This window comes from Dunckerocampus dactyliophorus, chromosome 18 (assembly GCF_027744805.1).
Source record: "Dunckerocampus dactyliophorus isolate RoL2022-P2 chromosome 18, RoL_Ddac_1.1, whole genome shotgun sequence".
In the NCBI taxonomy this organism is placed as follows: Eukaryota; Metazoa; Chordata; class Actinopteri; order Syngnathiformes; family Syngnathidae; genus Dunckerocampus; species Dunckerocampus dactyliophorus.
The window spans coordinates 16400735-16414796 of NC_072836.1; the positions used below are offsets into that span (position 1 = coordinate 16400735).

General features: G+C 41.8%; 1 protein-coding gene across 1 annotated transcript in view; it reads left to right on the plus strand.

Moving 5' to 3' along the window:
- Window positions 1-4038: 4038 nt before the first annotated feature.
- ntn1b (netrin 1b) overlaps window positions 4039-14062 on the plus strand; it is a 48095-nt gene continuing 38071 nt past the window's right edge. The window contains exons 1-2 of the mRNA XM_054760237.1: window positions 4039-4220; window positions 4322-5364. Of these exons, the coding sequence (XP_054616212.1) occupies window positions 4350-5364 (1015 nt within the window). The 5' untranslated portion in view covers window positions 4039-4220; window positions 4322-4349. The remainder of the gene's footprint in view (window positions 4221-4321; window positions 5365-14062) is intronic.

Sequence of the window (14062 nt, forward strand, 5' to 3'; positions counted from 1 at the left end):
CTTCTCAACTGGTGGGTTGCAAATCCATTCTGGGTGGGTTCTAGACAGCAAGTCAAAAAATGACATTAAAATGTGTAATGTACAACAATGTTTGAGATGTCTGACGTTTTTTTTTTTTTAATTGAGCAATATTTTCGTCATCTACCTGTATGGTATGCACAGGTAGCACAATTATCATTGAAACGTGATGTTGGGGTCTTATTTCGTGCAAATGTTCTATTTATTTTGAATGTATGCATTACTTGTATGCATGCAGTTATGTTTTTCCTCATTTTCTTGACAAAATGCCTTAATAAATTCCCCTAAAATGCACTTTGCACATGTAATTATGTGTCCTAATGTTTCAAAAGATGACATTAAAGAAAAACAAATACATTTGCGTGGTTTGACTTAAATATTGAAATATAAATAAATTAAACAAATACATAAATGAAAGCAGAAATAAAAATATAAAAAAGTAAACATGATTTAAATAAAAGTGTAAAAAAAATTATTACAAATAAATAAAAATAACTTCAATAAAATGGAAAAAATTATAAAAATAAAAATGGCTTTAAGAAAAAGTGGGTCGCAACTAAATGATGATTGGAAAATGTGGGTGCCGGGTGAAGACCAGTTGAGAAGCCCGGGTTCAGACAGTTAACTGTGCAGATAACACAATGAAACACACATTTGTATCTTTTGGAAAAGCAATCTTTCCATTTGTATGGTTGGACTCCTTTGTCATTCCTCACTAAATCTTCATTTCTCTGGCAATGAGGATGAAACAAATAATTCCCCTGAGACTCTTTAGCGTACGTGACCTCTGGGATGTGGATGTTCAGACGGATGCTTCATCATTGTTCCAGTGTGCCAGCTGTGGTAGGGGTGTCACTGTGACTAGTGATGAATGGACAGAGAAACAAAAGACGCCAGCCTCTGCATACAGCACTAGGTAAGTAAACTGTCCTGACCTGTGCCCATCAAAACAGGAAAAAGCCGCCAGTGATGAGGGTGTTTGTTGTCCTTCAACCGGATATACATCGATGATGTAACTAAGGATGTATATAACAGCAGCTAATCCTCTATATTAGCTAAACTAATATAATCATAAAATAATACCATGAATACTAATAATTACAATAAATAAATATAAATATAAATAAAACATTACAATAAAAAGCTATCATTAAAAAATTAACAATTATAATTATGTAATTAAAATAATAATAATGGAAAAATATATAACTAATTATTTATTATTATTATAAAAAAATAATAATTATAATAATTAAATTATTAAAATACTAATACGTAAATAGTTAAACTACTAATAATTAAAATACTTTTTTTTTTTTAATTACATTACATTACCATACCAGATACTTTTACAATGGTAGTTCCTTTTTCCTGCTCTGTGTTGTGAATATACACTTCAACCAATTATTGCTTCTCGTATTCCTGGTTACCATGTGCTCTTCGTTTGCTAGCTCCCATGTTTGGTTTAGTATGGCCCGTGTGCTCAGTATCCCCAGTGGCTCCCAAGACGACTCGGAAGTCCCAACGAATCACATAATATCGAACACCTCTCTGACAGTCATCACAAGTGCAACTACAAATTCAAACGTGAGTGACATACTGTTTATAAAATATTGGTGGAACATTAATCATGAGTTCCCCGTTTGGACTTTTTCTCCTTATTTCCGGTCTAGACTCTTATTTTGTATTTCCATTTCCTGATGTGCACTCCAAGCGGCACCTTGACTTTAGTTTGTGGAGTCTATTAGCGCGGCTGTTTCTAATACGTGATTACGTCACGTGGACCATGCCGGTTCACTGAGCTCGACTGAGTTTTGCGATGTCCTACGAACACCTTTTCGGTCACATTTTTGGCTCCACACCGACAGCTGTGAGTACTTGTGCCCGCTTTAACTTCAATTAAAGCATCTCGGGGTCACACACACGATTGCTGAACGTATTGAAGAGAAGAAAATGAGACGTTTCTTACCTACAGCTGCATCTGCCAAATATTCTTTACCGTCCCAAGCACAGATGCATTCTCTGATGATCCACTGGGGGGAAACAATACAAAAACCACATCTTCCTGTGTTGGTGCTTTTCAAAAATAGAGCCAGTGACAGCGGAGTTAAGAGAGATGCCAAACAGGAAGTGAATCAGTCCTTTAGCTGAGGGACTTGACACAAGACATTGTTCCGATGTTGTAAAAGGCCTCTTTGATACATTATAACATGCTTTGGGTTCATTTGATGGAGTTAAAACAAAATACAATTGTATAACCTTATTGTGAACGGGCTACTTTTGGTTAAGTAGTTAAACTACCGTAGTTGTCTTAATCATGCAGATCAGGAGTCTCCAACCGCCTGTACCAGTCTGAAACGCAATTAAATCAAGAGACACCCACCTTAATTGGCTTGAAAAAAATAGTTTTAGACACCCCAGGGTGAAAGTTGATAGGTGCATGCATAAAGAGACAAATTACATTGGCAAGCTTTATCACTGGGGCTGCTTAAACTTCCTAGGCCAATGATGATAATGGAGAGAGAATGAAAGCTCAAAGAAAACAAACTGAGGCAATTTTTCAAATCATGTGAATCCAAGTAATCCCTTCCAGACACCCAAAAATACATTTTATAGACAATAATTATAGTTCTACATGCAGGAAACACTGAAGTCACAAGATGGAACTTGCTGACGCGGACTTCTCCGTACATCCTGGCAAGATGGAATTCAATACGGTTTCTCGCCTTCTTTATCAAATTGGTACTGGCGCTCGCAACTTTCTTTGGCCCCATGGCGGGTTGTTTAGCAGTCACACTCAATAAAACATGCATGGACCTTGAGTTAAGTGTTTTTTTTCCGGCACTCTTTTTCCCTGAGCGATACGGTACAGAGCAACCGGACTAGTTTGTTACATCCATGCCATGACGGTGTAAGAAAAAGTGAAGATTTTTGCTGAAAAACGAATCATATGAAAACCGGGGTGCATGAAAAGGGAATGTATCCAATCCCAGAGTTACAGGAAGTGATAATATTGGGACCAAACAGCTCCGGGGACTTGGTACATTCCTTTTCCGGTTTATCTTTGTAGCCGAGAAGGGCAAAACACAAAACAAAAAAAAAAAAAATTACAATTACACCACCCGGAAGGGGATTGTACCCCAGTTATACTCTCATTAAGATATCTGACTCCTGTAGTTTTTCTGTTCCTAGGAAGCTTCTGTCTGGTTTTTGCATGCATGCCGAGATCTGCATGCACATCGTGGGAGCACGCACGCTCCGGTAATATGGGAGACGAGAGCGCTGACCGCTCGGCCGAAAGCCCGGACTGTCAACCCAGCATTCGGCGCAGCGCTTAAGGCCGAGGGAGTGAGGTTTACCAACGCACACTGGCTGGCATCCGTTACACTGTGAACTATGAAACACTGAATATCAGTCCTTGCTTCTCAGGCGACCTCCCCGACCTGTGTTGCAATCAAGGCAAAACATGAAAACAAACTGTAAAAAAACACCCATCAAATATCACTTTTCGGTAGAACTTGAGCGCAAAACAATTGCTTCTCTGACCCTCTGGCGCTGTTCTGTGCAAGCATACCCACCATAATCAACGCCTCGTCTTCCTGGAGCTGCTGTGACGTAGTCCTTATGGTTACCGTAATGACACATCCATCACTAAAATGCACTCTTTCACTTCAGAAGCCAAATGCCTCTCTGTGTGTCACGCATCACACACCAGTTGTGAATTTTGCCGTTCAACTCCTTCTTCAGCAAGTCCTGGAACGTTGAACAGTTGGACGTGTGCATTCAAAAGTTTACCACCTGGAAAGGTTATACAGTAGTGCATTTTATTGTGACTATCCCTCACATTTTGTGAGTAGAGTATGCGTTGGTGAGTTTAAAAGTAGTACCTGTAGACTATCTATACCACAAGATGTCGCTGTTCCCCACCTCGGTGACTCGCCGAGAGTCTTCTCCTCTTCAGAGGAGTAAGTGGACCCCCCTTTTCTCTTCTCTCTCGCACAGCACAGATGGAATGGGGCAGACAGAGCTCAGGGTGGGCAGAGGTGTGACAGAGTGTGGACACAAACGGGCAGAGAGACTCACTACCTTATTTTTTTTATCACAGAGAGAGAAAAAACTAAATCAAGTTTTGGAGTGCGTAAAACTGGAAAGGTTATGATCCATCTGTTTAGGACAGAGCAGTTTTAATTGAAGTTAATTTGGTAAGGATCTCTCACACGTGAGCTGACAAGTGTGAAATTGTTTTGTCATAAATGATATTTTCATTGTGATGATCTTAATCGTGCTTCTTGTCTCATGCCAGGAGAAGTCACTGTGGTGCACGGACTACAATGCAAAGGATTTTGGAGCTTTGGCTCACCTCGGTGACACTTTACACTCTGACCCAGGGGGTCTTCGGTGGATACGGGCTAAGCATGTTTGCTGCCCAGTCCTCTCCTCCGGACCCGTGCTACGACGAGAACGGGAACCCTCGGAGGTGCATCCCCGACTTTGTGAACTCAGCCTTCGGCAAGGACGTGCGCGTTTCCAGCACCTGTGGCTCCCCGGCGACAAGATACTGCGTGGTGGCGGAGAAGGGCGAAGACAGAACGCGGGACTGTCACACGTGCGACGCGGGAGACCCCAAGAAGTCTCACCCGGCAGCGTATTTAACAGACCTGAACAACCCGCACAACCTCACCTGCTGGCAGTCGGAGAATTACGCGCAGTACCCCCAGAACGTCACCCTCACCTTGTCGCTGGGAAAGAAGTTTGAGGTCACCTACGTGAGCCTGCAGTTTTGCTCACCCAGACCAGAATCCATGGCCATATACAAGTCTATGGACTATGGTAAGTCCTGGGTTCCCTTCCAGTTCTACTCGACCCAGTGTAAGAAAATGTACAACCGGCAGAACAAGGCGGTGATCACCAAGCAGAACGAGCAGGAAGCCATCTGCACGGACTCCCACACGGACATGCATCCTCTCACCGGCGGCCTCATCGCCTTCAGCACCCTGGACGGAAGACCCTCAGCGCACGACTTCGACAACTCTCCGGTGCTCCAGGACTGGGTGACGGCCACCGACATTAAGGTGATCTTCAGCCGGCTGCACACCTTCGGGGACGAGAACGAGGACGACTCGGAGCTGGCCCGAGACTCCTACTACTACGCCGTGTCGGACCTGCAGGTGGGGGGACGGTGCAAGTGCAACGGTCACGCGTCCAAGTGCGTCAAGGACAGAGAAGGTCATCTGGTGTGCGAGTGCAAGCACAACACGGCGGGACCTGAGTGCGACAGGTGCAAACCTTTCCACTATGACCGACCCTGGCAGCGCGCCACCGCGAGGGAAGCCAACGAGTGTGTCGGTAAGCCAAAATCCTCTTTTCGTATACTTAAAAAATATTGGAATTGAATCAGTACATTTTTACGCACGAGAGCTGCGCACAACCTGTTGAAATAAACACAGATTAAGTTAGTGCATTACACAGGTCCACAACTAAATGAGTGTATTTATAGTATATTTCATTGTAACTTAATTATGAATTTAGCTACAATAAACTTTCTTTGGTAGGGTTGTTTTTAAATTATTTAAAAAACTGTAAAATTAAAACAAATATTTAATGATGAAATTCTTGAGCCTCGGTCACATTTATGATAGCTGATAAGGGCAAACGCTCCAAACACAGAAATGATCCAACACCAAACACTCACCATAAAACATATGCTATAACGGTAAAATGCTGCAAATGCCAAAAACACAAAGGCCTCAAAACAACTGCATGGGAAAAATGCTGCAAGTTCAGGGGACAAAGCGAAAGTTAGCTAGGCTACCAGGAGTGCCAGACCTGAGGGATATTCACCTTTTAGAGACATAAGACTTAATATTTGACAGTGTTATACAACAACCAATTATCACGAGCACAAGTGTTTAACAAAGACATGTAACTTTTGATTCCGCCAACCTTCTTCTTGGCATCCCGCTCATGTCTTTACGGTGTTTGTGTTTTTAGTTTTGGATCATTTCTGTATTTGGAGTGTTTGGATGTTGCTGTGCATACATTTCTATTATTATTATTATTTTTTTTTAAACACAAAAAAATAAAATGGTTTATTTAGATATATACATTGACAAATTAATACATGAATTTAATATGTAAGTTACTGAGAAATGATTAGTAATAACTGTTTCCCTAACATCTAGTTACAGTGTGCAACAGCAGATGTTTTCTTTACTAAATCTTCCCCTCCTTTGACCGATACTGAAGCATGCACTTAGTTGACCTCTGGTTGTTATCTGCAAAAAAATGTCCACAAGAGAAAGGGGAAAAAGTAGGAAGTCATTTCAACAAACAAGTAGTGTCGCGTTGAGCGTGTTTCCTAATGCTGCTGAGGAAAGGAAACACTGCAGCTGCAGAGAAAGACCTAAGGGGCGTGTTGTGTTTCCTTAAGCAGGTGGTGCTACAGATTGGACAGACGATTAAGACGGTTTTAGTGACATTTTTTGGCAGCTAGAGTATAAACTGCCTCTTTGAAGCCAGTGACCTATCCAGAAAGGGAGCACAGTGGGAGGCCATTTGAATCCTGATTTAAGATTTCAGGGCAAATGAATGTAAAGCTGTGATGTTTATTTTTTCAAGCAGAGCAAGGGGGTGGCTTTGGCGGGGGGCTATAACAACAAGTCATGCCCCTGAGCACCGTGAAGCAAAGCTGGAAAAGTAACAAGTTGTGACAATGCAGTGGTTTGAACAAGTTGTTCCCCTTGGCCTCCGCCTTTGGCCCCTTGCAAAGGCGGCATGTGAGCGTATTTCACTAAAACAAAAAGCATGTCACTTGTGGCATCCATCCCGCTGCGTGTGGGAGGCCCGCTTTCACCGTCACCTCTTGTTTGCATGCGGGAGCACTGTCCTCGCACCAAAACAGCACAGAAAAGCCAGACTGAGCTTGTCTTCCAATGAGGAAATAATAAGAAGGCGGGCCTGACACCTTCACCATGCAAGCGCTGCTTCAAACAGTCGGGACGGAAAGTGGTTAATCGGGAAAGAGGTACACACACATCGGACGTTATATGGCATTCTCCACCTGCCACACATGCAGGCAAATTTGAGAAAAGTTAAAATTTTTAGCTGTCATACAAGTTTAAATAGAGGTTCAGAAGTAAGAAGACATTCCTTTTTTAAATGAGTGTTGCAAAAAAGCCAACTAAGCCAACATAGCAACTTCAGGGGCCCATTGATCACAGTAATTCTGAGTTTTGCAACATCAGTAGCATTCAGCTGTACCCAGGGGGGGAACTTACTATTAGGCAAACACAGGCATTGACTCATAAAAACTGCTTATTGACTTTTTTTTCTTTAATTAAAAGTACATATTACTGTTTTAGTCTTGCTTAAATGACATCAAAATGCGTAATCTGTCATCGACTGCTCCCCCCTGCCTTCTCATGAAATCCATGTTACTGCGCATGTGCAGATTGATTCCGGAAAACAGGAGTAAAGCAAACTTGTTGGCGCGGTTTGGAGAAAAATGAAGCTGTGTTACCCAAGTGGAGAAGAGGAGAAGGTGAGAGGAAAGCAGTTTTTATCCAAACTACTGAAGGTGTCAACCTTTTCCACTGTCATAACAAACGTAGACAGCCAGATGCTCTTGACAGCAGCGAGTGATGCTTTTCATCACAAAGATGCGAATACTAAAGCAGTGAACTATATTAAATGTTGCTTAATGTTCTTATAAATTACAATAACAGCGTTGAGAGGATTCCATTTACTTACCTTTTGTAAAAAAAATTAAAATTATAATACTGGGTTTGCCTTCGGCCCCCAAATGACTAAATATGTCGCTGACTGTACTGATACTGAAGGTATTAAAGGGATAGTCGGGATAGTTCCATTTTGCTTGTGACAGAAAAAAAACATATAAAGAAGCAACAGAAGAAAGTTCATTTGTATTTGTAAACATATTTTTTTTGCTTTTCATTTTTTTGCTCACTTTTGTGATTATTTGTGTAGATGTGCCCTGCGATTGGCTGGCGACCAGCCGAGGGTGTACTCCGCCTCTCGCCCAAAGTCAGCTGGGATAGGCTCCGGCATACCCCCGTGACCCAAATGAGGATAAGCAGCATAGAAAATGGATGGATGGACTTTTTGTCTCCCATAGCGTCCATAAAAATGACATGCACATGCATCATGGCCAATTGTGCAAATTAGGCAACACACCGCCACAGATACATTGCAGTCCTGTGGGAAACACTGTATTATTGTGGCTGTCCTTTTCTATCGCATTACCCAGATTCACCTGATGAGCAGTGCAAGTGTTTGATTTTCGTTGGCTGCAAAACAAACCAATGAAAACCTGGCGCAACGTAATAAATAAAACCGGGTGACATGTTAAACCATGAGCCGAAATCATTTCTATACGTAGACGACAGAATGTAGTTGAGAGAAACACTTCTAACATGATGACATGGGTTGAGTCCCAGGCTGCAGCTGCTTCATATTCTCTCCATGTGCGGTGTAGCGGTGACCCCTTACAGCCAGGGCACCCCCCCCCCCGGCCAGACTGATGGGCTATAAAGGCAACTGTGGGAAACACTTGCCTGCCAAGTGGATATTCAGAATAGTGGAAAACGGTAGCTTCACATATGTAATTCTGCGCTTGTTGAATTTGAACTTTACTCTTGTCGTCATCATGCTGTGAAAGTCTTTTTAATAAAAAAAAATGGCTAAGCCAGTAAGATGCAGTGTTAGGAGTAACGGCGTTAAAAATTGTCGACCGTTCACGACAATGAAATGTGGCACGTTATTATTATAGTTTCCTAACAGAGGTAACGCTTTTTTTTTCAATTTATTGTGACCTTAACACGTCAACAGCAGGGCTCAGTTCCAACGCCATATATCTCCAAATTTATAAACACCGTCTCTCCATCCTCTCCGCTCTGAATTAGGCAATGCTCTGCAAGGCACCAATAGTCATAGAGACACACACACACACACACACACTAAGGAACTTAACATCAGTAGCTTGTATTATTCACATTCAATTCACTGATTATTCCCCACACCGTGTTAAATTAAAAATGCATAATGGAACGAACAAAAACCCAGCAGAAAATCCACTGGAAATGGGTGCAGTTTTCACCACAGAGGTGTCATGAGATGATACACGAGATTGGGTCTACAAGAACGAGATGTGACGAGATTTTAAAACATATTGCGATCTACTAATTTAATTTCTACTGTGTTACACTTTTCTGCACTCTGTGGGTATGCTAGCGGCCCCACGTCCAACCACCGAGACAAAAAGACTGTATGGCTGATAAAAGGGCTCACTCCGTTCATGCCGTTATTCTTTGGAAGGTGCTGAAACCAACGCACAGAGTGAATCCTCTTCCTGCCTGTTTGCAGGTGAGAGATGAGGAAAACAGACACGCATGCAACCTTTTTTAAATCTCCATTAACTTGAAATATTAAACACAATTAATTAATTTTATAGTAAGTAAGTAATTCTGATTCAAAAATCTGTATTTTGTACGGTCAAGTTTTGACAAAAGTTTTACATGAGCGTTGATTAATTGATCAAATGTCTTTTGCTTCAGCCAGATGTTTGGATCCTTCCATTTGAATGGGTTGAAGCTTTACGTATGTCCACTCGCAATCACTATGATTTAAGTCTGCATATTCATTTGATAGCAAATTGAAAGGGAAAGATTAACAAACACGATAAAGCAGTATCCAAAGTACAAAAATACATACAAACAGCAATAAAGCCTCATTTTCGGGGGAATCCCCACTCTCTCATCCTGACATGCACACATACGGTGACAGGTTTTCACAATAATATTAACATAATCATCAAACGTACTTATTTCCTCATATTAACTCTCACAGAGCAATGAACAACCTAATGCTATGTCTCCTTCCTGTGCGCTTTGTGCTGTGACGCGTTCAGGCACACTCGTGAGGATTGTGAGTGTTGGGTGCTAATTGTTTTTCACTGTTATTCACGTACCCCCTGTGACAATTGGCGTACCCCACTTTGGGAATCTAGGATGTAGAACAACTTGAAGCATTTTGGAGATGGATGTGTTGCACACTGGCTCCTAAGTGAAATGAAGAGTCTTTTAAAATCAACAATGTTTGCTGCTTGCTAAGTTGTGCGATGAATCTTGCAAGTCAAAACAACAAGAGCGCCTTTTAAAAACAGTACATTCTTTCTCAGTTGCATGACAGCGGCTCACAGAAAGACGAAACACCAGTTTGGACATGAAGAAAGCAGTCTCTTGAGGCCCCAAGACGCCACACTACTCAGAACCAGTCCACATCTGAAAGCCCATTTCCTAATTTGGTTTAAGATGCAACCACAAAGGGGTGGTCGATGTTTGCTGCCTCTCTGCCCGTCTTTGTCTGTGCGACTGACCACTGGGACCACTGACATGCTGATGTGGTCCCCATGGGTCAGCAGGTTGGACCCAGTCAGTCCAACTCACCATCTGGGTCTCATTTGAGCGCCTCAGCTTTGGCCGATGTGATGATTGCAGCAAAGCATGATGTCATAGATCTTTAGAGATGGTTCTTCATTCTCGCCCCTCTCCTCTTCCTCCCTATTCCTCTCTGGCTCATCACTAAGCGCCAGCCACCAGGGCATAGTCAGCCACTTCTATTAAATTTAATGTAAGAACATAACATTCACTGGAACCTTGTAGTAAACACATGGAGAAGATCAGAGCACAGTAATGAAAACAAATGCATGTGTTGCCATTGTTGTGGTTTGTTTGTTTGGATCGCCATTAATGAGTACAATAGTTGCTTCCCCCTTGGGTTTGAACATTACAACATTCAGATGTGCAGTATAAATAGTCTGCATCAGACCCAAAACCAGCAAATTGGATTTAATAATGATTACACCAGAATAGACGTAGATGTAGTGAAAAGAAAATGAGAATAAGTATGTGGAGGAAAAAATGGATTCCAGGTGAAAGCAAACATAAAACCTGCAGTGGTTGATAGGAAACAGGTGTGTGGCAGGTTCGGGAACATTTTTTTGGCCTCCCGACAGGGTGGAAAGTCACACACCCTTGAAAATCCCATCAGAAGCAGAGTGCCAGTTAGATGGACTGACGAGTCTCAGTCATCTAGAACATGTCGAAGCTTGACTGCAGCTCAGGGGTCCCGCAGTGGAAAAATCAAACAATGTGGGCGGCGGGAGGTTAGGGAGTGGAAATGCGGCCAGCAGTGACCTTCATCATCACTGGAGGACCACTCAAAGTCAAGCAGATGTTTGCTTTCATTTCGCTTTATGTGTGAGGGGGCTTGATAACTCTTCAGCCAGCTTCTTTTCCAAGTTTAAACGCACTCATCTTTTCATTTGGGCGTGGCACAGATAGCGATGTTCAGTGTTGATTGACTCGGTCATAGTCAGTGTTGGGCAAATGAATGCTAGATAGCCGTTACTGTCCCAAAAACGTAACTGAGTTAGGAACTGAATTACTCATTCAAGGAAAGTAATTAATGTTCCTTGTTGAAGGTTGAAAAACCTTCCAATATCTGGCATGTGCAGTTGAGAGCTTACCACAATCAGTGTGTGTTGTATGGCGTTTTAATGTCCGCAAATGCATCTCGCATGTGATTGGTGGAGAATGAGGAAGTGTTGTGTGGGCGTGGAGAGGACGCAGAGGCGATGTGCGAGTTGGAGATACACGGTGTTGGAAATGATGTGTTAAGGTCAGAAAAACGATTTTAAAAACAAAAGAGTGTCCGACTGTTAACGTGCGGGAACAGTAACGACATTGTAACACTTGAAATAGTTAACGCTCCGACTCTTAATCCTGGTCATGGACGCGTTCATTTAACAATACAGGCGGTCCTCCTGTTACGGCGTTTTGTGGTTTGTGGTGTATGCGCTCCCATACAATACTATATACAGTCGTCCCTTGCTACATTGCAGTTATTAGTGAAAACATATGCATATATAATCAAATTGTATGTATTTTTGGCCCAAATTAAGCATTTTCAATCATAAAAATGACTAAATGAACAAAAACACAAATATAAGGTACATAGAAGATGTTATTTGTGGTGTGACGTTGTGTGCGCAGGCAAGCAAAACACATGTTCCTATGAAATTACAATTACCATAATAAATAAACCTATTGTTAGATATACCACAGCAATATGATTTTGATAAAGCTGAAATGTGAATATTTTAGGAACATAAAGAGACAAAATAGATGCGGTTCAATGCTTGCTTTTTAAAATGAATGTTCTCACATTTGAGATAATTAACAACAGATTAACAACAGCAGGTCTTATTCATTACAATTAGCGTCGTCGTCACCTTTTTAACAAACCTTGTGTACATACAGAAATAATTTGATTACAAAACCTCTTATGAGGAAAAAATTATGAAAATGGAGTGAGAAAACGGAAGAGCTTCAGCTGGTCAACTGGAACATTTTTTTTTTTCCATGACTCAAAAAGTCAAGAACCCTCCTCGAAACACTTTGCTAAAAAGGCCATATATTTACATAATACTGTTACATAATGTCCATAGCATGTGGTCTTTTTACGTTGAACTATTCTCTCATATTATCATACCTCGTGGCATATCATCATACCTGACAAGCTTCACGTTTTTCCCATGAAACTACCATATGTTGCCGTAGGTTCCTGTAAATATGCCGTATTTTTTACGTTCATCAACAGAAGAACATCCCCTGGTACTGCAGGTGACAATGGTGACAGTATCCATGCTTGAGCAACAGCAAGATCTCTATAAAAAGACACACTGGTTAACAGTTAAGGCAAAACACAACATGATGGTGACCATATCAGCAGTACTTGAAATACACAACAATGCTTACAATTGTTGGCTTTTACTTTGTCGACGCCAGCCTTTTCTGCAACCTAAGATGTTCGTCTGTATAAAATAAAACAATTCAACAAAGAGATGCATTTTGTGGATTCCCCCCCCCATCCCACCTCAAAAATCCATGTTGTGCTATAGCCCAGTGTCCTCTGGGTAAAGGCTGCATGTTTTCAAGACTTAGTTTTTTCTCTTTGCACATAATTCAAGACAGACAGGAGCTATTTGGAACCGGAGCAAGTTTTGAGACTATACTAAAATGCCATGTGCTATGATGCTGATTGTCTGTTTCATTGCATTCATTCTACGTGTGTGCACGTGTGTATGCTCAAGCCTTCGTCCACCGTCAGTCTCCGTGGGGGTTGACTGGGACAATCCAACATGGCATCAGGACCACCTAGGGTGTGCACATTGGGCCTCTTGTGAAAGTGTGAAAAAGGGGCAGGCTGGGAGTGAATAATTGGCCGGAGGAGTGACAAGCTTCAGGGATCAGCTTCAGACCCCCGGCCACCTCAGTAACAATGATGTTTACACACACGTACACATAATTATACAAACAAAACACATGTACTCGATACCACTTACCTGCTTTTCAGAATCATAGAATAATGGAATCAAGAACCACCGTATATACTGTAATAATGTCTTGTCACCACATTTCAGTACGTCACCCCCGAGCATTCTTTAAAGGTAGCGGGGCACATATCAACTAGTACACACATTTTTAATTTACTCTTGAGATGCTCGATATTGGCTTTCTTTCCAGTATTTGATATACCGATATTGTCCAGCACTTAATTTCCAATACCAATATCAACCGATACCGATATAGACAGCAGCTCTTCCCTCAAACTAATGTCAGGTCACATCTTGTATAACGAGTGAAAACATGATACAGTGGAACCTCAATTAGTGTACGACCCACTTAGCGTATTTTTCAGTTTACGTTAAATTGACGCAAAACATTTGCCTCGGTTCACGTACATTTCCCAGTTAGCGTACAATATGGCGTGGTTCTCGTTTTAACACACTGCGTGAGCTGTGTTTGTAATGTATTTTTTAGATCACAAAATGTCCCTGTTAGCAGCCATCAACCCTAAGGTAACCTTCCGTCGCCTGTTTATAGCCTAGTTTACGCGCATTTTTTCCCGCATTTTGCGTGCCAATGAGAAAATTGGTCGTAAACAGGTGTGAAGTACGTGGAAA